Below are 25224 nucleotides of genomic sequence, written 5' to 3' on the forward strand. Positions count from 1 at the left end.
AAACAGAAACTTGCCCTCATTGAAGATTTTTTTCATAATAATCGAAAAAGCAAGAAAAAATTAGAAATATCCATAAAATTGGCCGTCAATTTGTTCATTTTCATTCAAATTGTTTCATCACCGGGAGTTGTGATTCATTTACTCTGAGGAAGAAGACAAAAGGGAGACTCAAGTTCTTCAACGATGGAGATTGAAAAAAAGATCAATTCCTAATGTATTCCCAAATGCACGTTTCTACATCAGCCAACCTCTTCCTGCAAATCGAAGAAGAAAGAGTCTCCCCCCAAAAAGAAATAAAAACCTTCAACTTAGGCATGTGCTTCAGGTGGAAAGTTATTTGATTCTACGAAGTGTGACTTAAAAATGAAATTAGGTGGGATCAATTTTATAAAAAAAGTGTTTAATGTATGCTATTTTTATCTTGAGTACAGATGAGACAAACCTCTTAGATGGATTTAACGTTCTGATGAGAAAAAGCTAGAAGAAATCATCATATTCAAGATGTCCAACAATAATGATAAGGGCCGACAAATCTTGAGTTGATTACTTATTAAGAAATACTTGCAATATGAAGTATTTTTAATAGTGTAAAGATTTCTTACACTCTATTGAAGAGTTACAGCTGCTCTGATTATACAAAAGTAAATTCCATTAATGATGTCAAGGCATTAATTTTTCTCTCAAAAGAAATAAGCAAAATAAATCAGATATCCCCCAAAACGATTTGATGAAATCCACTCAAACTTTGCTGGAGAAAGCTGATATTTGCAGCTCGGAAATTATTTAGAAGAAAAAAGTGAATTTTGCATGTGAGCAAATCCTTTACACTTTATCTAAAAAAAAAAAAAGAGGATACACATCAAGTGTATCGATTGCAACTTCCTTAAAAACTACGAGTTCTGCAGCGGCTAGATTTCTTCGAAAGGAATTTTTTTTGACGTAACCCCATCAGTAAAATGAAAGGTTTCGTGAAAGTTACATGAGCTTACCTTCCAAAAAGAATAAACTCTCTAACTAGTAGAAAAAATAATACATATATGCTCATAACGGATGAAGTTAATACTGAAAGCTAAGTGCAATTTCAACACAGGAAGCTGAGTGCCATTTGAAAAATGACAACTTTATTCTGTTCATACTTTCAAGTGTTGGTGGATCATATGAGGATATTATTCAAATAAAACCCTCTCATGCAGAATCATTCAGTTATTGCCAAAGATTTGAACTTTTTAACTAAAGAAGTCATCAAATTGGGATTTGAATTAATCGGGGTTAGAGCAGACAATCATGCTGCAAATAGACGGACTATTAAGCAAGACTTGTGCAAAGGAGAATTTGAACAGTCCATTTCAAATCCAGCTGATCCAGAAAAACAATATGTCCCTATGTTGGATGGATCTCATATTTTTAAATGTATTAGAAACAGTTGGAAAAAAAAAACAATTTTTGAATGTCCAGATTTTGGTGGCGAACAAATCTGTTCTCCCAATTGATCCAAATTTGTGAAATCTATCGGATCGATTCTGTAAATAGTGCAAGGATGGTACATCGTTTCAATTAAAAAATCCAACATTAAATGAAAAAAAACCGTGAAACTTTGTCACGTCATATTTCATGACAGTACAATGAGTCACATGAAGTATTATTATGAAAAAGGCCATCATGAAATTAAATCTACTTTGAATTGATAAAATGTCATCCCTCAGTTTTTCGTATTCTAGTGTTCAAAAGGCAGACAATCTCAGGAAAATAAAATGAGTTCAAGAATCTCACAAAAAAAAACACCTCTCTTGGTTCGAACACAGTCCATTCAAATTTGCATGTTATATTCTTCAAATCTCAACGACTCTCCCTTTAAAAAAAAAGAAAAAAAAGTTATATGATTTGAAATATTTCTTGTGCAGGGACGAGAAAATGCCAGGATTGCAATTATCTTGATTACAAAAATTTAAGTTAGCATGACACTTTCAGTACTAAAAAAAAATACAAATACAAAACCTCTTCATTTTTATGGGGAGAGTTGTCCAGTTTTGAAGATTATGACATGCAAAGTTATAAGAAATGCACGTCATACGTGCACATTATGATGTATGTATTTGTTAACCCGCCTTTACTTAGTAAAAACTATCAGACATTTAAAGGTTTTACTGATCAAAGTCTTGTCTTTATGAAAATGTAAGCCCTTGTAGGTATCAGAGCTGGAGACTCGTACTAAAATGTACTCTCACCTAAGAAAACTACAATTTCACCATGATAAATTTGAATTTAACAATAAAATTTGTCAGATGGTTTTTTGAAAAATAATGTGATTGTTATCCAAAGCATATTAGTTTTTTGGTAAAAAATAAAAATTCATTATAATATATAATAATGAATTTTTATTGTGTATATTTTTATTAATTAATTGTTCCTTAATATTTTTAATATAATTAATTTTTGTATTTTATTTCAACAATATTTAGTAACAATTTTTAAAAGTGAGAAAGTTTGCACAGCAGTTCTTTACAAAGCTCAGCTCTAAGTTGGCTGAAGGAGTGATGATGGTGGCCTTCAGCTCCTACTTTGTTTTGTATCCGACTTTCGAAAGTTTTCCCTTGAGGTGCTCAAAAAATTCATAGTCCAGGGGGGAACAGTAGGAGCTGTGGGGAGGGCAAGATTATTATTCTTCAGCTCGTAGATAAGGATTTTGCTCCTGGGACACATCCTTTACTCGATACAAAGGACTCAACCCTTGAAGAGGAGTTCTCTTCTAAGCATTAGGGTTTAATTCTTGCTTCACGAAGCGTTGCATGATGGTCAGGCTACTGTCAAATTCACTTGAGAGTCAGCTTGCCTTTTCTACCTTCAATGGTGCCTTTAACTGCATCAACCAATTCTTTTGGTCTCTTTGGCTTTCATCTGTATCTTTCGGAAGCTGTTGGTGTGCCTCTTGCAGTCACCCGGTACTCAGTAGAACGATTGCAGCCAGCACTATTGAAATATCTGATAGTGATTATCCATGTGCAGATAGATAGCTGTAGAATTTTAGCTCTTCATTGCTTCATGTTTTTAGTTATGACGCTGTTATTTTTCGGTTGAATTTTTGTTTACTGTTTCTATAGATATTTCTTTACAATAAGTTATTAGGGTTAAAATTGAAATATAATTAATGAAAGCAATTTAAAAAACTGTTGTATATTAAACAGAGGACTAGTATCCATGAATTCGTTGAAAAAATAATTTGACATTGCATCTGATTTTTTGCTGAGCTTGAAAAATGCAAGAATAGATACAAAAAATGTGTTATTTCTTTGTTAGATACCCACTCAAAGGGAATAATACCCTTCAATGTATGTACTTTCGAGTGCAACTTTAATATAAACACTAAAATCTAAACTATGTAAATCCTTTGAAAAGAATGATTAATTTATTAAAAATTAATTCATAGTATATAAAAACTATATTTTATATTTTATTAAAATTCTTCAAGGCAAATATACCTACTAAAACAAGTAGATATTGTAAAAAAATCAAAGGACACTTAGTTGAATAAAAAAATATAAAATTTGGATTCTAAAGGTTATTTTCATGTTTTTTGAGGAATAAGCTATTAAAAGCACATCGTCCCTCAATCAAAAGGCAAAAAAAGTTGAAATTTGGTGATTAGTCAGGGATTTATAATAACCCTTCCCAAACGTCCGGGATAGGCAAATGATTCCGTTGCAGGAGTCAATACAGTGTATATGCTGTCTGAACTGACACATGGTCTAAATTTATAGAGACTAAGTTCTTTTTGACCTTGTTATATTATATTTATAAGCTAAATAATGGCTTTTTCTATCCATCTGTTACTAGAGATTTATTATATCATATTTTTTTAATACTTCCCTTTTAGGACAATTTCGGATTCGGTATTTTTTTAGGAAATAAATTTCAATTCTTCTTTTCATTAAATTTGAGCATCACCTTCTGAATATTTTTTGGCGCAATAAGGAGATTAATTTTTATTCATAAAATAAATTTGGGTTATGTTTGTTAAAAATAAATAATTTTCGAATTTTGTTTTTATTTTTAGGAAATGATTTTTTTTATGGTATTGGGTCTAAGGATGTAATTGCAACACTTTTTTTATCGCTTAAAGGAGTCATGTTTGTCAAATTAAAATTGACACATCAGCTGAAAACTGACAGGTTAAACTTTGTTTACAAGAAAAACAAAGCTTAGTACATTAAAATGGATAGCGAGAGAGACAATGGTTTGAAAGTAGTCACTTTAAACGACACGGATCGACACCATCAGCAATTCTTTGGAAGCTAAGAATTGTAAGACCGACAGTTTATAGAATCAAAGAGCATTTTAATTCTGGAGACAGCTCTTTTGCAAGCCCAAGGTAGACTCCAAGGACATCAAAAGGGCGATCGAGATTGATTCAAAGAAATTCATTCAACGCATGCTGAAGAATTCGGCAAGATTAAGTCCCATCTCATTCTTTGGATCAATGAGAACTTACCTGAGTAGAAGTATTGGTTTAGCAGGGCAGAACACTTGCTCCTACTGAAAATCTCGCACAAAACTCCCTTTAGAAAGCTCTACTCTTCTGGCACGCATAATACCCCAACCTCAATAATTAGTACTAAACTGTGTAGCTGCACGTCATGTTTAAATACAGCCCCATTCACCACCCAAATATCACTTCCATAAAAGCTTTGTCTAGGAACACTGAGCCACAATGACTGAGGATATGATCATCAACAGTTGTAGAGCCTTCAGCAAACTCCCAGATGCCCTCATCGAGATTAACAGGCTATATTGATGGTTAAGATTAAAGACGTTCATGAAAATAATTTCAGAATTTTTTGGGCGAAAACTATTCGAAATATTATTTCATTCAAACAAGGGTAATAATTGGGCTTTATTTTGTTAGACGCCCTATATTCTTTTTTTCTGAATATTTCCTCTCTAATTTGGCGCCATAAAAAAACTGCCTCTCTGTCCTTGTCTTGAACGTCGTAAGATAGATTACCAGATATATCGTGCGAGTAGACAAATTATATTCGTGTATAATTTTAGAACTGGCCACTTGACAATTTATTTCTAATAACCAGATAGCTCCTTTATTTTCAAATGGAAAATGATTAAAGTTTGAAGAATTTAATATGCAATGTTTTGAGAAATAAATTGCGTCTACAGTGTACACGCATGATAGATTTAATAAAATATACTCAAAGGATAGAAGTAACAAAGATATCAATAAGAAAATATTACCTAGAATTATGTTATGGGTATTTTCTACCCTTAAATTATTTTTGTTGCACATGGGCAACATATGAAACGCATTTTTCATAAAATATTTGACTAAAATTAGTCAACGTTTTTGGTAATTGTGAGTAAATTATATTATAATTTTGTACTATAAAACAAGTCAAGTACATAAATAATTATTAATTAATAAACGGAGAGAAACACAATTCAAAAAATATTTTTTTACCGTAAAATTACTTCTTTGATATGTTTTTCTCCTGACAAGATTATTTTCAGAACAAAAAAAAAAGTATTTAAGTATTAAAATTATTTTGACTCACGTTGATAGGGATTATATTTTTGAATAAAAAAATCGTAGTTTCATTCTCACTGCACTTACAAAATTCCCTTCCCATTTCTTTTTTTTATCGAGGGTATGTGAATGAGTAAATATTATTTACATAGGGTATGATAAAAAACCTATTATTTTGTTATTCTGTATTCGATTTGCAGATTTATTTATGTATTAGTTGGTAAATATGTCTCCAATATTTGCATTGTTAGTTTGTTTTTGACAGATAAAAAGGTTGGTGAGTCCTGCAAATATCTACTATAGAAAAAAATGCAAAGAAAAAATCCAATTAGAGATTTGTTTCAAACTGATAAAAGATTGTGTATTCTTCAAAATCTAGCATTTAAATAAATATATAGGTATATTTATTTCAGTATGGTAAATAATCATTCAAAATTTCTTAAAAGTTTTTCCTCAATATTGACTGTTTATTTCCATACTGAGTGGTCTATTAAAATCTGAATACTTAGAATTTTAAACTTCAAATATATAATTTATTAATTAACAAATTATTTCAATAAAATCAATAGATTTGTGTCTGGCTCTTTTAATCATTAATGTATCCGCCCTTATTGGCAATGGTGGCTTCCAGTGGGCGGAAAAAGTCCGTGAAATCGATATGGATGTAGTCCTTTGTAATTTTTTCCTTCCCAGTAATGGCTGACAGTGGCTTTGAAGGCATCGGTATTTGGATGAAAGACACTGAAGGCCTTACCACGATATCTATTCAAAAGGGTAGTACGGGGAATTGGCATCATGGCCATAAGGGAGCCATAAGTGTCAAAAAAGTGCTCAAAAGAACTCGAAACACTATGTAATTAAAAAGATACTTATAACGGAGGAGATGGGGTTCTTTCATTGCTGGTGTCAAAAGGGGCCTTTCCACCCTCACAAGACTCTTTCCAACCACTTTTTGGATAGCTCTCTGGACAGTCTGCTATGAAAACTTCAGATATCCCGCATTGTCCATCGTGGACTTGAGGGGATTGGCCTGGGCTGTTTTATTTAACTCTTCTATATACATGTTGGCCCTTTTGATAGAGCCTTTGTTCATCTCCGACGTTTCTGACTTGTTGACGGCGTAGACAGTGGTCTTGGAGACACCCAACTGCTTGGAGTGTCCATATGGGAATTCGTAGATCACGTTCAAGTGACATTTTCTCGACATGTACGTAAATTAAAAAAAAACAGGTTTGTTTTGTTTTTTAACTAATTGTTAATGGTTTAATACATCGAAATATCAATTAATTTCAATTAATCAACTTTCATTAATTATTGAATTAATAAGAGCTCAGAATGACTAAAATTGTCAATCTAAGTTGTGAACATGTGTACCAACAGAATAAAAAAAATGAAATCGAAATTAAAAATAACGTTTCTTTTTTATCATATGGTTACATAACTTTTGATTCATTAATATTTCATTTTCTTCTCGTTCCTTAATATAGTCTCTTGTGATCTGGTTGCAGAGCTATATTTTAGTTTTCTGTGCCATTCATTTTAGTTTGATTATCCCTTATTTGTTCATGTATATTTTTTAAACTAGACATTTTCAAATCAGGGACATTACACTCTCTATTAAATTATAATTATCACTAACTTTATCGTAATATAAAAAGTTCTTATTTGATAATAATGTTTGATAATTATTTTAATAGCATTATAAGCAAAAAAGTAGGTATACATATATAATATCACATTACCAAAATAAATACATACTACTTTTTATAAAGGAATTTGGATAATGCCATACTAATTATTAGTGTTGGATGGGTCAAAAAAACAAACAATAAAAACTATATTGCTCTTGGTCCGGTCTTCATAATTTATGTCAGTTCTAGAACCGATCTTTATCGGCCTTTTAGGACTTTGTCATCCTTTCAGCTGTTGATGTGTCATCCATTGTTGCAATCATAAACCTTCATTCATAACAGGGATATTCATTCCTAATAAGATTGATTTTGAGTCTATTTAGCATTATTATTTGTTATGAAAATCCAGTGTATTTTTAGCTCAGCTGTTTTTTTTTTTTTTGGTATTAGTAATCTGAAGAATGAATTTTCTTTTCCTAGGCTGTTGTCATTATTATTTAACTTTCTTTCCTGCTACATTCAGTTATACTCAAAACCTGAATGAATATTTGTATGTGCTCATAAAAGATGGAAAATAACCCTGTTGGATTTGTTGCAAAGTTATAATTGTAAGTCCTTGTTGGACTCAGAGTGGAATTGAGGATCACCATTGAAGTAATTCTTGCTAAAGTCCTTGTAAAATGTCTTCTTATTCTTCTCAATGAAACCTATTGAAAAATATACTGAAAAGTGGGTGAGAAAAGGCTGATTTGTCACAGATTAGTTCTGTACTAAATCTTAAGTACGCATCTGAATCGGAACCAAAATCCATTCCTTAGAAATGTTCGTCATAGTTATACCATGTCGATCTAAGTATATATTTATAAGATCCAATGTTTTCCCCCCTCTCCTACTCGACAGATGAAGTTGCACGGATGAGATATAAGTAGATATTTTAATAATACATTCAATATATATGACCGGGAAGTTAAAGTAAATATACATATTTATAGTTATATATATTCAGTCACATGGGAATAAAGGGAACTTCTATTTTACAGATAAAAAGTTTACTATATCTTGAGCAGAATGTATAAGAATACCACAAATTTTGGATACTTATTTGAATAGAAAAACTCTCCATTTTGAGACAACACGTGTTGGATTGAATGAATCCCGGTTTTGACAGATCATTTAGGAATTTTAGCTTATTTTTCAGGAAAGTAAATTTTCGGGTGCACTCATGATATGAATATCCAAATAAATAGAAAAGCAATGTGAAATTAAATTTAAAAAGAGTCGCAGACAAAATAAAGTCTTAGTGCCGTTAAATGATTTATACCATAGAGAAAGAAATACATCGAGGATACATTGGATTTTTATTGGCAGTTTGGTAAAGCCAGGCAGTAGTAGATTAAAAATTTCAGTCTACAGGAATGAATTGCAGCTCGATGAGGAGGAATTTGATTTTCAACATCATCTAAAGGGAAGACGCTGATTGTACAACTTTTTAATATAGTGATCAGATTTGAATATACTTTCCACAGTTGGGATTACAGATCCCAAATTGACGATCTTTATAATTCTGTATTTTTTCATAAATACTTTACTAAAATGTTAAATTGTTGTGCCGCTTACGTTTGCTTAAATTTGGACAAGGGTTCGTCATCTGGACGTACTTTCCATATGTTTTCTAGAGATCCAGGTAAAGCTTAGATTGAATCTTAACCCCCAATTCAATGTCAAGTTTCGTTTTCTTGAATAATAATAGTCATTAGAGATTCGGGAAGAATGGATAAAAGCTGTTCATCGTTAGGAATTCACGCCGTCCATTACTAATGCATTATGCTCTATTCACTTTCTCGTAGGCCCATTTATACCCTCAAACATACTCTGATTATCTTAAAGAAATTAAAATACAACACTGTTTCTATCAAATTTAATGGATTCTCTCATAAGATTTAGAAATTTGGAAGTGAAATAAATCAAATTGATGCAAGACTGAACAAAATAATGGGTCTGAAATCAATCAGAAAGAAACGTCAATCCTAATATCTTGGGATGATGATGATTTTTTTAATTTTTTGGATTTGGAAGAAATTAAGAATATTGTTGTTTTTTTGTACAGTTCTGGGAATAATTCTTGTTAAATTTTGTTGGAAAACAAATACTTCAATTGCAACAATCTTTTATTACAAGATAAGCTCCATGACGAATTACGGATCAAACAATATCCACCTGGCAAAAGATGAATAAAGAAACTGTCCGAAGAAATTCTTGAATAAATAGTTGATATCTGATATCTAATTTTTATCATTAAGATATATGACGAATAAATATATACACATTTAATTATATTTCATTGGTCGATCATTTCAGCTCCATGCTCTTCTAACTCAAACTTGTGTTATTCAGTAAAATAAATACTAAAGTCACTTTAAAATGCAACGATAGAGGAGAGCATAACGATGTTCGTTTTGACTTAATACACATAAATCCTAATATGACCGAAACACTTTTAACAGAACACTCCTTTATTTGAATGTAATATCCTGTTCTGTATGCGTATCTATATTTCCCGAATTTAAATTACTTTAAGGATTCCCAGACTAATTCAAAGTTACCATCCGTTTGTATCTTTCTCCTATCTTCTCCTAGTTGAGCCTGATTGATCATACAGGATCCAACATCATAGCAACAAATGGAGACGATTCTATCACTTTACAGACTAAATGAAACATATATCACTTCACCATATAGTCATATCATCAATTTCAAATCCCAAACACTGATTGAAATGTCTTTTATAACGCTCTGACGCCATAGTTATCTCATGATTTACTTAATATACATATAAATATCTATCCAGATACGAATTGAGCTTTTCCATGCATATAACACGTCATTCTTGTCATCCCAGTTGCATAGAGATCCTTAAATGTCCATAGCACATATTTTTTTCGAGTCGAAGTTATCCTACTTTTTAGTGCAATTTTTATGCTCCGAGATGAGTCGAAGTCACACCTAACCTAAGACGTCACTGGAACCGATATAAGTCCATTAAAATAAATGTGACGTAATTTCTTTGACCGTACCCTCCTGTAAGTTCTACTATATTATTCAAACTTTGCACCAGGTTGCCTCTATGTATTTCTTTCTCTATGATTTGTACCTAAAAAAAAAAAAGGAAAAATCCTCAAAGTATTTCTTCATTCTCATGAATTTCTATGAAATTGATAAAAAAAAAATAAGTAGTAAAAGTTGAATTTATCGGATTTTTTACTTCACATATCTTCTATACAAAGTATTTTATTGAGTAAAAAAATAGTATCTGATAGAACGTTAACTCTAAATATACTTTCATTTTATGTGGATTTTAATATCCGAATTTTACTGTAACACAATTTCTAGGAGCAACCGGGATTCGAACTCAAAATAACTTATCACAAACACAAAGTCAATATTTTTTTAACTTTCCAAATGAATACACTGACATCGTTCCACATAAAGGATTTAATGCTTATATAAATAATAAGTGCTTTAATTAAACCTAAATGAACTATAATGGGAAACTATTCTCGTGCTCGAAAGATACTTATAGCTTTACTAAACTAATTCAATTTGTAAATTGAGTAGGTACTTTACTTTAATATTATTGAAAATGATGCCTACTAGAGGTCATTGAAAATATAGTACTTTTCAAAGGAACAACAACAGCCACGAGATAGGACGATAACAATTGATGTCCCAAATTTAAGACCGTTATAGTATTAAGTTTATATAAACCAATTAGATTCATAATATGAACTACTTTATTTCATTATTAGAAAAAAAAGACTCCATGTAAGGACCCTATATAATTTGATGTGTTTTTCATAAACAGTAACATATATCTTACTCGATATGGGATCCACTTCAATTCCTGTATTTTCAATTGATATCTTAGTTTCAAGATGACAAAAATATTAAACAACTACTATTAATTAAACAACAATCATGTCCCATTGATAAAATAAGATACTTTGCTATAATATTAGTAAAAAAAGGTGTTATTTAGAGAGTGTTAAACAATTTAATCATATAATTTACCTGAAAAAACTCGTCGGTAGTCACACCAAACCATTCTGGAGAATCAATGAACTGATGTGGAAGAACGAAATGTAAGGGTTTTCCACATTGTGTCACAAGAAGTCTTTGTTATTTTTCATGAGTTAAAAATAGATGTATGAAGGTACATGAAAATAGAAACAAATTTGTACATATATATATTTATTCGAGATATTTTATGTTGTAACATTAGTATTAACCATTTGCTATGAAAGTATATTTATTATTTAATGCATGCGACAGTTTGAGGAGCATGATTGTAAGTAAGGCCTCTTACTACTTGGTTCTTTAAACTTTATTACCAACAAATATTAAATTTGTATTCGAATTTTACTTTACATACAATATTATATATAATATGGATCTGGAATTTTGTTCGTTAGTCACCAGGATTAAGTGAACAGTTACAGATTGGTTTGATCAAACTTAGTTCGAAGATTATATATGGCCACAGTAAGAGACCATTAAATTATAGAAAATTGACGTCAAGATAACACAAAACGTAAAAAATGCATAATCGACCATAACTTTTGAAAAAAATGAGATACATAACTGCATTTGACTTTAAGTGGAGGTTTTCGGCTCTACAGAGAACCCTTTACAGTTTGCTTTATAGAATATTTTTTGAATTTTATAGGAAACAATAATAATTTTTTAATACATGCTTAAATTAAAACACGGGAATAATTATTCATAGGTATAGAAAAATTGATTTTCTTTCCAATGTGAATACCAAAAGCGTTGAATTTTTTTGTCTCATAGTTGAAAAAGTAGCTGATAGGAATATTGGGTAGTATAATAATTGGCCTTGGATTTTTTTTTGATTAAAAAAGAAGGATAACTTCTATGGGCACTTGAGAAGGAGAACAGTACTAATCCGTTTTCCTTTTCTGATAAACAAATGTAATTTTTCTCTACAAAAGGCGCATCCATACTAATAATTTACTGGCAGATGCACTACGTCATCCCATATATTTTGCACTCTGCGGCTACCATCAAAGAGTCCTTGCTTAGCCTGTGAACTAAAATGGCCTCCCATTAACCATACCCTGCATTGCAAAGTCAAGAAAAAAAAAAGAAAAAAAAAAGATTTTTAGAATTTTTTGTGAAGTTATATTTGTAAGTCCTTATTGGATTCAGAGTAGAATGGAAGATCAACATTGGAGTAATTCCTACTAATTTTCTTGTTTATTTCCTTCTTCCCCACGTCACAGCTGGTTGTAGTTGATCTAATGAAATGCCAAGAAGGCTAAGGTGCTCTTTTCCAAAACATTCTTTAAATTATTAGAGTTTACCATGCTTATATTTGTTTGTTTTTTAACATGTCCAAAATATACACCATTTCCATCACTATCTATTTATAAATTGCGTGTTCTCGTGAATGACAGAGAGTAAGATTGATAACTTATTAGAGATTTATAAGTCTAAGTCCTTGTTGGACTCATAGTCGAATTGAGGATTAAAATTGAATTGTTTGAAGTGGGACTTGTGTTTATATCATAGTTAATTGCTGTTAATCTAATGAAACGTGATGACAGCTAAACAGCTCACTCCTAAAACAAAATTTAAATTCTCATTGTCAGCATTTTAATTTTGGATTTATTCTTTTTTTTTACAAACCAAAAATGCTAATGATTTATAATCATAAGTATATCCATTAAGTTATTGATATTTTATATATTGAATCACTCAGTAGATTAATTGATCATGAATAATTTGTTTAGTTTCTATTTTGAGCAATTTCATGTCATTTTTTTACAAGTATATTTACCATTGAATTAATCATTGATACATATTACTTCTTTAATCAATTTTTTGAAAATAAATAATACCATACGAACAAAGCAATGAAATATTGAGAGATATATGTTTTTTTTTCTTCAAAAATACAGATAATCCACTGATGCTAATTCAATATATTGCAATTCAGCAGCAAATAGATAGATACATTTTATAATTAAAAAGGAAGGCCTTTCAAGATCATAAGTAGAATTTTATCTTGGTAGCACTTATCTCCAGGAATTTTTTTGAAACAATGTTTTGCAAACATTTTTGGATTACTTTTTCACTAAACAAAAGTTAAATTCCCCTACAAACATTCATTATAAGAAAAAAGGAACAATTTTTTCATGCTTGGATTTGTTTTATTTTAAATAAATTTTGTTTTATTATCTCAATGACCCTATAAAATTTACTCTAGACAAAAATCTATAAGAACACACCACAAATTTGAAATTTATAAATTGTCAATAAATGAAGATTAGAACAAAGAAGATAAGAACTTAAAACGCAATTACTAGCCAGTATTAATCTATACTAATAAAACAAAAATGTCTGTATGTGTATATGAATGTCTGAAAGTATAAGAAACGGTCACAAGGTGCGCTGTATATGGTGTCCCCTGATATATTGTTATATCATATAGAAAGAGAGTTGATCTTATTTAGTGGTATACATATTTTTTTGTGTTCCAATTTTTCAACAGTAAATTTTATAGGAGATGCTTTGTTAAAACATTTTTCTTATAAATCATCAAAAATAGTACTTGGTACAACATTTCTTATATATGTGTGGCCTCAGCTCTAATAATTAATTGTCTAAATCCCTTTCAGACATTGACTATGTAGTCAGATTCGATCTTAGTCCACTGCTTTTTGATGTAAGCCTCTAGATAGTGGACACTCCTGTGAAGAGTAGCTTACCACCTCTCCCCCAGAAGAGTCTAAACAAAGTAATCCAAGGGGCTTGTATCTGCAGAGGAGAGAGGCCAGATATTCCGTTACCAAAATTCCAGAAAGTTGACTTTAAGGAAGGCCCAGTTCTTAGTGGTGTAATGACACAGAGCTCCATCTGGAAAGAAGACAAAGTTGTCCCCGAACTTTTCTCTAGTACAAGGTAGCACATTCTACTATAGAAGTTTGATGTAAGCAGTTCCTTTGAGCTGCCCCTTCCTATCAAAAAAATGATACGAAGACAATAGATCCGGCTTTATCTTTTGTTCTGAAGACATGTCCCACTGAAACTGAGACATTGTTCGTATGTTTGGTTGTGAATTAGCGCCTGTTCTGCTTATTCATTATTATTATGGCATCAACAGTTAAAAAGTTTTCATCAGAAAAGCCCAACTTTTGTTAACCTTGAAAAAAATTTAGAATCTTCTTTTCTCTTTCCAACAGTCCCGGCTAGCTCTGTTCAGGGATAAGATGTCCTCCTCCGTCATTTTCACCAATGCCATTCCGGATTGCAAATAATAAAATATATACCACTAGATACCTAAAATCAGCCCTGTTCAGCAGGGCTGCTGAGTCGGTACATAAAATGCACAATTCCGACTCCAACACACATTATTATTTTTAAATAATATGTTTTATAGCCAATATAAGTACTATAGAGTTATTTGAGTTATTTGATACTTTAATTATAGATTTAATTTATAGCTATAGGTAGTTAATAGTTATATGTAGTAAATAATTGTGCTATAAATAAAGAAAATATTTGCAATATAAGATATTTAACTATATAAACAATAAATGAAAGGTATCAAAATCTATCTATTGCTAATACATTCATAAGTTTCGGAAAATAATTTATGTTCTTGTAATCAAGGAACGATAATAAACACAACATCTCACTATAATTTATAACCTTTTTAGAAAATAAACTTTACGCATACTCAATATAAGCTTAGATTATAAATAAGTTTGGTTTACATAAATTATAATATTTTTTATAGCCAGAGTCGGTACAAATTTTCCGACATTTTGGTCGTCAAAATTGTTCCCAAAACTTTTGAAGGCTGTTTAATATTCAATGACGTACATACTTATTGGTTTTGAAAGCTTAATTAAAATTTATCGAGCCATTTTTGAGGAAACCGAATGCGTTTAAAAAAAGTTAGATTTCCAATAAGTCCTCGAAAATTCCAAGTTAAATAATAAATTTAAAATTAAAAGTGTAGTACATCACTATTACTATTAGATTGTAAATATTTTATAAAATATATATTAAGAAATGGAGATTTAATTAAGGTTTTTGCATGTATTTTTTAATTAAACTTAATTATTTTTGTTCACAAGTAATTTTTTTATAGAGTAAAACTAAGTCTAATAAATATGTAGAAAAATAAGTTTTAAAGAACTATTCATAATCTGTCAGTAATATTTTATATTTTATCCTTCAAAAAAGACTCCTTCCTTTTTAAAAAAAATATAATAATTATGTAAACGCTGTACTTGTACTGTGTATAAGGCACAATCTACAACTTTCTGAAGACTTCCTTCATATAACAGCATAGTTTTTGAATTAGTGTAAAATAAGAAAAGAGTTATTCTTCTAATATCAAATTTAAAATCACTAATGTAAAAATATTAATATTTTTAATCTCATTTTTAAAACTTTTTTTCTCCATTCTCAAGAATGGAGATATCGATTTCAAATTTATTTTTACCACAGCTCCCTTAAAAACTGGTTTTATGTTATATTTTAAATCAATTTGTGATATTTTGCATTACGTCATCTTATTATTTTTTTTTAATTTAAAAGTATTTCATATTGGGAAGTTATCCCAACACATATTTAACAAATATATTAGTATTATAATGATAAATTTAACATCATTTTTTATATAAATCTACTACGTATTATACATATTTAAGAACTGTTTAATAACTTGACTCTTTTTTCAACAGACTTTGGTACATTTTTTTTCTTCAAAGTTGGACTCATCTTTATGAGCAGATTTTCTCTGAATACAGTACCATACTTTTCACAAAAGTCAATTAGATGGCACAAAATGGTGTTATGTTAGGTCTTCATTCTAAATCAGGGGGCTCAACCATGTGGACTGCGGACGCATGCGGCCTGCGACGTATTTTCCTGTGGCCTGCGACAATTTGTTTTCTATTTTTTTCATTTTTACTAACTAATAATTAGTTAGTAAAAAAGCAAAAATCTTTGTATAGAACTGTCGCCGGTATAGTTCCATCAACTTAGACGACCGAGATACGTTATTTTGGGCGTTCCCAGTGACGTCATACAAATAGAAAGAAACTGAGGCTAAGAGATATCTTCCGAGCTAGTCGCTTGATTACTGTCGATAGGAAAATACCTGTTGCGATTTTTCTTCGTAGTTTGATAAAGTGTTCAGCTTTGGCTTATTAACACAGTTTCTTCTTTGTTTTGGAGTTAAAGCAATAGCTAGTGATTTTCTTTGGTTTCTATTCATTGTATAATTGTTTTTTAAAATTTAAACTATATTCAGAGAAGTTATTTCGTTTGATAAAAAGCCCATATAAATGTCTTCTGCTCCAAAAAAAGAAAAGAAAAATCCCTGATGAAAAAAGAGTTTTACAAGAAAAATGTAAGGATTTATATTTTGTCACTGAGGTACGTGATACAATTCTTTGTCTCATTTGTCAACAAACGATAGCTGTTGTAAAGGAGTATAACATTCCTCAGCACTATGAAACAATGCACAAAGATAAATATAGCCCTTACGCGGGCAAACTTAGAGTGAATAAAGTGATGCAACTGAAATCAGCATTCCGCAAGCAAAGAAGTATATTTACCAATATAATTCAAGCTAATGAAGATACAGTAAGAGCAAGTCCTGGTATAAGTGAAATGATAGCAAAGTCATCCAAACCCTCTACTGAGGGTTTCTTCATACAAAAAAATATTTTAGAAGCAAGTGGGATTTTATGTCCAGAAAAAAAAAAAACTACTTGAAGGCATAAGCTTATTCCCAATACAATTGCCTCGAGAATTATAAATTTAGCAACTAATGTAGAGAAACAATTTAGTGAAATAAATAAAAAATTTGAGGCATTTTCAATTCAATTTAGATCTTAATCTAATAATCTTTTTTTGAACTTTTCAATGTGTTTCTGATAATTTAGATTTTTTTTTTTTTTTGAAAATCTGTCAAATGTTATTGTCTTTTTAGTATATTTCCATCAAGCCCATCAACTCTCTATATTGTTCAACAGTACTATTTGATCATAAACAATCTTGAATTTTGGTCCAGATTAGGTCTTTCGATATAATGAGTCGAACCTTGTCAACAATAACTTTTAAATGATGTACGTCAGGAACAGTGGTATTTGCAAAGATTGTGGATTCATAAGCAGCATTAATCAGAAAAAAGTTTGATCTAAGATTTTGAATCTTTTTTTTTTTTTTTTGACAAGTTTTATATTTTCTTTACAATTTTTAAGAGTTCAAATATTCCAGCTTTTTTTCAATCTTTTGATATTTGAATTACATATAAAATACAGATTATTAGATTAACAACTTTTAATAACTGTCATAATCAAATACTCATTTATAATTTATTTTGAGATATTTAATTCTGACAAGCTCAATTATTTTATAAAAATATTTCCACGGTTCTCTTTAATTTGAACGTCAGAACAAAGACTATAAAAGTTTATTAATTCCACAGTCCAAAAATTGACTTTTTCTTTGCTTGAAATAATTGTTTCTCATTTTCAAGGAAGATCCAACATAATTTAGTTCTAATTCTGATAAGAGATCTTTTTGATTTTTTATATGAATTAAAAAATTAAACGTCCGTACTGAAGAATCGATCGAGTTTGACAGTCTTTTTATGGATTTCTACTTCGAACTATGATGTATAATATGTTATTCATTCATAAAAGTTATTAAATCATTTCCTAAGATTTTGATCTTATGTTTGGATAATCCATAAAATGATTAAGGTGGATCAATTTCGTCCATTATTGATTAAGTTAAAAAGAAAAAACAACTGATTTTCTAGTTGTTTCAGGATATAAAATAGTTACTTGATGTAATTTTTTATATACTCCTATATTGAAAATCCATATAGATATTTAAAAAATTACCTTACAGATTATTGTCAGTGGAATCATGATTTTCATTGGGGAAAAAATAGTCACACCCCTTACTTTTTATAAAATTTCATTTAGATTTGTGAAATATGAATTGAAATCCTTCATTCAATAAGAGATTTGATAAAAAATACCATTAGTTGATAGGAAATATAATTTAAAATAAACAGTTTTAAGGTAAACGGTGGCAAGTTTTAAAACTTAATAAAAATGAGGCTACAAATATTATTATTCTTTTTGTACAAATGAGTTTGAATTTTATATTAGAATGATAAGCTTTAAATTTTTTTTCTACTAATTTGAAAATTATGCTTTCATATCACGTACAACGTCTACATAATAATTATCCTTTTTTTTATAGGAAAGAGCCATTTAAAAAAAAACTTAATTCGACTTTCTTGTACTTCATAAAAAATATTACCTTTCAACAAAAGTAACTAATTTCACCTAGAGCATACGTAAAATAAATTTAGATATTTCTTATTGAGAATTTAAAATATGTTATTAATAATGCTGTATTGAATGTCCCATTTTTAATCAAATCCCTAAATTTGAATTATCCAGGACTTACTGAAAAAAAGTTCTACATAAATATCAATTTTTTCAAAAAAGTCTGATAAATTTTCATTCAATTTTCACATGATATGCACTTTAGACATAAATATATATTTGAAACAGTTTTCAAACGTTTTGGGAACCATTTTGACAAAAAGAATCAGGTTTTTAGAAGCGTGTATATTTTAAAGAAAGAAAATAAAAGTTTAATATAAAGGGAACACTCTGAAAAATGAAGGAAATCTCGCAAATGTTTAGTTGATCTCATATAAAAAAAGTTTTTTTTTGTTGTAATTTTAGGAATTACATCTAGCATCTATTGACAGTAACTCAGTAAAGTTTCAGCCATTTGGACGTGCAGTTGTTATATAACAGTCGTTTGAGTGACTTGATATGAGTGTTTTTGTGAAAATAGAAAGAAATTGAGTATCAAGCTGCCATTAAATAGTTGTTTTTGAAAGTGTAACCTTTAAATAGCTTCAAACTATAGCGGACGTATAAAGGACATTTGTGTTAATTTGACATGTGTAAATCAATCCAACTTGGAGTAATTGAGACAAAAACAAAAAGTGTCTTGCGACCAATTATTTCGCAGAATAATTCGTGGAGTACTATTGGGAAAGATTACAGAGATTGGAGTATCGCTGGGAAAAGTGGGTCGAGTTACAAGGAGATTATATCAAAAATGAAATAAAAAGTTTAGAAAAAATGTCTTGTATCTTTGTTAGATTGGAAACTTTTTAACCAGCCTTGTATATCCTTGATACTTTTAAATAGCATCCCTGGTGTCCTTTTTATCACGAATTTCCTTGTTAATGGAATATAATTGTAAAAGTACTAAATACACAATTAATTGTTGTTTTTTTGCCTGTTTGGACATAGAACAAATCAACTTTTCGACCTCTACATTGCTTCTGAGTGAACATTCATATTCTGAAGGATATATCACACAACTTATTGGTTTACCCTTTCATTAAGATGGTGTACTTTTAATTGATTTTACCCTGATAAAAATACCTTTATCCATCAACAATTCTTATATTGTGGCCGAAAATATGTTTTTTGGTAATTATTTTTTCCCCAACATTTATTTAATTAATTTTTAGTTTTCATTTTGAAAAATCTCTATTTTACCCTACAAAAAAAAAAAATCTAGATTCTAAAAATATTTTATTTATTTTTGCATCTTTTTCAGAATCGGAGAAAATGTTTTGAAAATACCAGAAAATGAAACGATGTCACTCACAGGGCAACATACTCTATGGAAAGTATTATTTTTAACTCAATGTGTGTAGGTTTGTGGCCAGTCTTTCCTAGAGAAAGAAATTTACTTAATGTCCTCCAGGAAGATTCCTATGTCATATAGAGTAAATTTAATACTATAATGTTTACTTAATTTAGTCAGTGTAACTCAATCTGACCAATTAAATAATCATTTAAAAAACTAAAAATAAATTCACTAAAAATGAACTCCTTCCATTAAAGCTTTCTTCCTTTTTGACCACATGAGAAAAATTATAATTTATCGTATAGTGAAATCATCCACTTTCTAATTTTATAATCAGCACTTTATAAATTAATATAATGAAAGTTCTTAACGATTTGTTCCTAAAAGAAAAAATATTTTTAAAGGGTAGTTCTTCTTAACGTTCACTATTTTATCTGGCCTAATCTTATCCCCCTACAAACCGGTTTTAATACGAACACAACCTAATGGAGAGTAAGTCCGGTATGAACGTTACTCTACCTAGTAATTGTTCATTATACTTCATTACAAGAACATACCCCGTCTTCTTTTAATTAGGAACAATAAACTTGTGCACTTTTGTGTATTTCTTGATTAGTGTTTGTTCAAATACGAATATTTTCCATTTTCCACCACCAACTCTGTATTATGCCTAATGAACATTCCAAAATGATTAGTAAACATGCTAAAAACTTCTTCCTTGAAAACTTTATTTTTTCAAGAATAAAAAATATAAATGTACAAAGTTTTGTCATTAGTAGAAAATAAGTATAAGCTCAATATATTAGATAAATAAATTAGGACTGACAATTTCCTTAGGAGGCAGCTGTCTGATGACGTCTTTTTTTGCGGGAAGAAACGATGCTGTATAAGAAAACTGTAGTGAAGTGTTGGACATCATGGCGAAGCTGCTTTTGGTATAAAGAAAATTAAATTTACAGAGGGGGAACGGTGTTGCGCTGTGACGGTTATTTTTGTCGACAACATTATGGAAATTTCATATTGGGAGGTCTTAAATGTAACTGACGTTCTGATCCAGGTCGTACAAAAGACTTGCAATGTTTTCTTCCGGAGACTGATGATCCCAGATCTTAGTCAATTAAGGGGATAAGTGACCACTGCTATGAAATAGAAGGGTAACAAATTTGCCCCCTCCCCTCCAGCTGTCTGGATCTTCATCTGATGGATTATTTTGTCTTGGAATTCGTTGAATCGGAAACAAATGAACATATCATACCATAAAATACTCTCTGATTACTTTCATCAAGGAAAGAATCATCAACATCCCAAAGAACTACCTTCTTCTGGGATCGGATCCTGGCTGTTATTAATTCTAGAGGCGGATACATCAAATCGTCTTAACATCCCTTTGTAAAATTCAAGCTAATTTTTTAGTAAATTTTCCTCAAAATATGGTTTCTCTGTAAAATGCGCCGATTTAATCTTAATAACTTGTAGAATAAATCCTCTAAAATACTTTTTTTCAGTGTATTTATTTAAGCCTATGTCTACTAACCATTATTTTAGAACAAAAAAGTTTTTATTGTTAAGGCCTTATCAGTACTTTTCGTTTTATAATGATTAAATGAAGAAATTGATTTTTTTGTTATATATCATTATAACTCTATAATTTAAAATGTAAACATAAAAATTTCCTATAATTATGATATTTTAAAACTTTATTTCATTTAAATTCTCCTACATTATTGATAGGCCTTTCTTAGAATTAAAGATAACGAAATTATGCGAAAAAATATAAAGAAGTTAATAATAATTTGACATATAAATTTTAGAGTTGTAATTGTTATACACATTGCATGTTTTTAAAGCATAACATCAAAATACAGTAATGCTTTGAAGTAAGTTAATATTCTGAAATGGAGATGGGATTGTGAAATGAAAGAGACTCGCACTTAAAGCATGTATAATAGGTCATTTGATATATAATCACCAATATATATATACAATGTTTGAGGTAAAATTGTGGACTTTACTCTAAATCAATCTGGATTACTTTAGCTCGAATATTTAATATACTAATTATTGTTACTGAAATTATAAACTATTCTGGTTAATGAATAATAATTAAAAAACTTTTAAAAATCAACAGTTGTCAGCATAGAGGTGAAAAGGCAAAAGGTGTATGATTTGCTCCACGCTCAAGTGAGTGTTGAGAAGATCATTAATCCCGTAGAATAGTCTTAAGTCTTTTTACAAGATTAAAAGCATGGTGGCTGAAGATCAGAGCCTTGAGAAGTCCCATGGTAACAGCAAACTCTGGAAAATCAGTATCAGAGAAGACGCCGACACAGCGATCACCAAAAGTCCGGCCAAGTCAAAGAAGCAGCATCCCAAGGCTCTCAATGTCAATGATTTGACCGTGAGGAGGGGTGTGAAGGATTTGGAGAAGGCTCCTTATGTACGACGACATCGGAAACTGATGTCAAGAGTAACTAAGCCTAACTGGGTCGAGTGAGGTTGGAAATTGTTGACTTGGTTAAACAATAATGGGTCAATTTGGCAACCCCCCTCCCCAGACTTTTACCTCCTCGACTATACCATTTGGGGTGTGTCCGAGAAGAAAGTGTGTGCTACCATTCACGAAAATTTGGATGATCTCATGGCCTCTGTCGAACAGCAGTGGGTGCCCCTGTCTGAGGCGGCAAAGGAAGAAAAACAAAAATAAAAATCTATAAGGAGGAATGTGATAAAGACTAAATGTCGTACTCCTTAAAAATCCATCATTCCCTCACTGTAGTCACCGTTCAGCTTTTCTTTATTTAATTTTATTTTTCAAAACAATAATTAAAAAAAGAGAAAGAAACTTAAGATAATTGTGGTGTAGAGCAACGTTTCTAAAACCTTTTTTCTTTTTGTCAAGCTATCTTTCCGAAGTTCATAAAATATCAAGATAGCAAATTGCAAAATATATAATAAAATGAAACAGACAAAACACTAATTGCAATTGTCCCGTTTATTTAGAGAAGGCAGTAATAATTAGAGTGTAATACAATCTATAATATATATAATTATAATTATACTAATTTCAGCCTTTAAAAACATACTTTTACAATGGCCTCTCAAGAAGTCTTCAGTATTAATTTTGTTATGCCCCCTACTTTTTGTCTTCCTGGAGAGGCCTTAGCTGGTGTAAATGAGCCTCCTGACCTTACAGACAAGCGCTCTCTACAACATTGGTAATGTCCATCACTTCCTTTACAGGGTGATAGAGACAAAGAAGATCTTCTATCTGTCTCCTTTTTGGCTCAATTATCGATGTTTATTAAAATATTGCAACTAATAATATAGTGCATAGAAGCTTTTAAACTTCGGAACAATTTCTTTTTTAAACCACTCAACCTCAATTGCAAGTTATGATGGCGGTACGATTTGATTTCGGGCACTGTCGAATGAGAACTAACCAGTGAATAGACTAGTTTATAAATGCAATGACGTTACAAAAAATAATTTTCATTATTACTTTTTTAGATTAAGGACAACTTTCTTACTCATAAATTTTGGGGTTGACGTCATCAACAGGACAATATTCTAATAACATAACAATTACTGCAAATACCTGTACCAATATTCATTTAGTATATTTCCGTTTTGGGGTCATCATTATCCCATTACTACTATTCTACCGGTATAACGAACAACAACGCTACATATATTAAAATATTTGTTCATCATTGTAATTGTGTAGTGCTGCACAGGTTAAGGGATGGGTATCAAAATGTAAACATCATCACGTATATTTTGATAAATTGTTACCTTTACTATTTAATGCCCAAATAACTATTTATGATCTATCAAATATATTGATATTTTTACAAGATATACAAATGTTGTGATTATACATTTAGTATTCATAGCATATATATTAAAAGTAACTTTATCACATCTCCTTTGTACATATTTTTGAAGGAGAGAGGGCTTATTGACAGTAAAATCTATACGGATCCTGATTTTTTTCGAATCCAGGCTGTTTTGAATCATTAAGAGTAAATTTTCGAATAAACTTCAAGTTCAGAAGTTTTGAATAGAGACCCAAACCAACTTGTTCTAAATTTTATAAGAATTTTATTAGAAGTTTGGACCTAAATCAAATGGGATTAGGATAAATGTTACATTTTGACGGATTACTGATGCTAAAACAATGGATAATCTATTAATTATTATTAGAAAAAATTGAAATGCATCTGTCTATTTAGATGTTGCTCCAAGCACTAATGAAAATAAATAGAAATGTGATGTTCGTTATAGATAACTACCTTTTTTTAACCATTATTAAGTACTTATTTAAGATTTAAAAAAGTTCGAGGTTGCAAAACCTGTTCAGATCCGGGTTAATATAAATTTACCTACTTATACCGCACCTGAGAACTTCGGATCTGGATTCAAAACCCTTTCTTTCTTTGTTAATCAATTTGCAAGATCCGTAAAAGTTCAAGTAACTGAGGCTATTTTAGGTTTTGGATATCTTTGTAAAAAACAATTTTATGTATATATAGAGTTGAGTAGTTTGTGATGACAAAAAGTGCGGGAGGAGAAGGCAAATAGACATGAATTAAGACCCTATTAGGTGTCTGTTATATGATTTCGGGAGGAGAAAATGAATTACTGCTATAAAGAGGAAAACATTCTACATTTAATTAGTGCAGGGAAAATATTATAATTATATATATATGTATTATTAAGCCATTTAAAAAAAAAAATTAAACTAAAGATAAGTAATAATGCATTATCCATAGGAAGAAGTTAACGGGACAATAATCATGTCAGTAAGGAACAAAAAGAAGAAAATACGTTAGAACCGGTTTTTTTCTATTCTAATCTTTAAAGGTAGTGATTTTATGACAAACTACTCAACTCTACTTATAGCGTACCTGGGTACTTTGAATCCATGTCCAAACTCCGTCCTATCTCTAATTGGCACGCAAGTAAGTTGACAAACACATTTTATTTTTTTTAGCAAATTTCTACAAATTGTATTTCAAATCTTAGGTGGAATAATAGGTTGCTACGGCTCTTGGAGGGAAGTTAGTAAGCTGTCTCATAAAAATTAAAAGTATATTTTTTAAGCTACATGCTCTCAATTTTATCTTTGGTACAAAAATGTGATTTGTTTTATGTGGAACAAGGAAATCCCAATTGTAACTATTACTTGAGCGTAGACGGGACAAGGACTTTTAATATTTGAATACAAATTACAGGGTAGAAAAAAACTGATTATAAATGTTATTTACAGAGTTTGAACGTTGTTTACATTTATTATTTTGTAAACAAAGCAACAGCGAAGTATAC

At 30.2% G+C, this 25224-nt stretch overlaps 1 protein-coding gene across 2 annotated transcripts in view; it reads right to left on the reverse strand.

The window, feature by feature from the left end:
- LOC121125643 (popeye domain-containing protein 3) overlaps positions 1 to 25224 on the reverse strand; it is a 110134-nt gene that overhangs the window by 10846 nt on the left and 74064 nt on the right. For both annotated transcript variants that reach the window (XM_040720834.2, XM_040720836.2), the window contains exon 4: positions 11230 to 11332. In XM_040720834.2, coding sequence (XP_040576768.1) covers positions 11230 to 11332 — 103 coding nt within the window. The remainder of the gene's footprint in view (positions 1 to 11229; positions 11333 to 25224) is intronic.

The sequence above is a fragment of the Lepeophtheirus salmonis genome, chromosome 10 (assembly GCF_016086655.4).
Source record: "Lepeophtheirus salmonis chromosome 10, UVic_Lsal_1.4, whole genome shotgun sequence".
In the NCBI taxonomy this organism is placed as follows: Eukaryota; Metazoa; Arthropoda; class Copepoda; order Siphonostomatoida; family Caligidae; genus Lepeophtheirus; species Lepeophtheirus salmonis.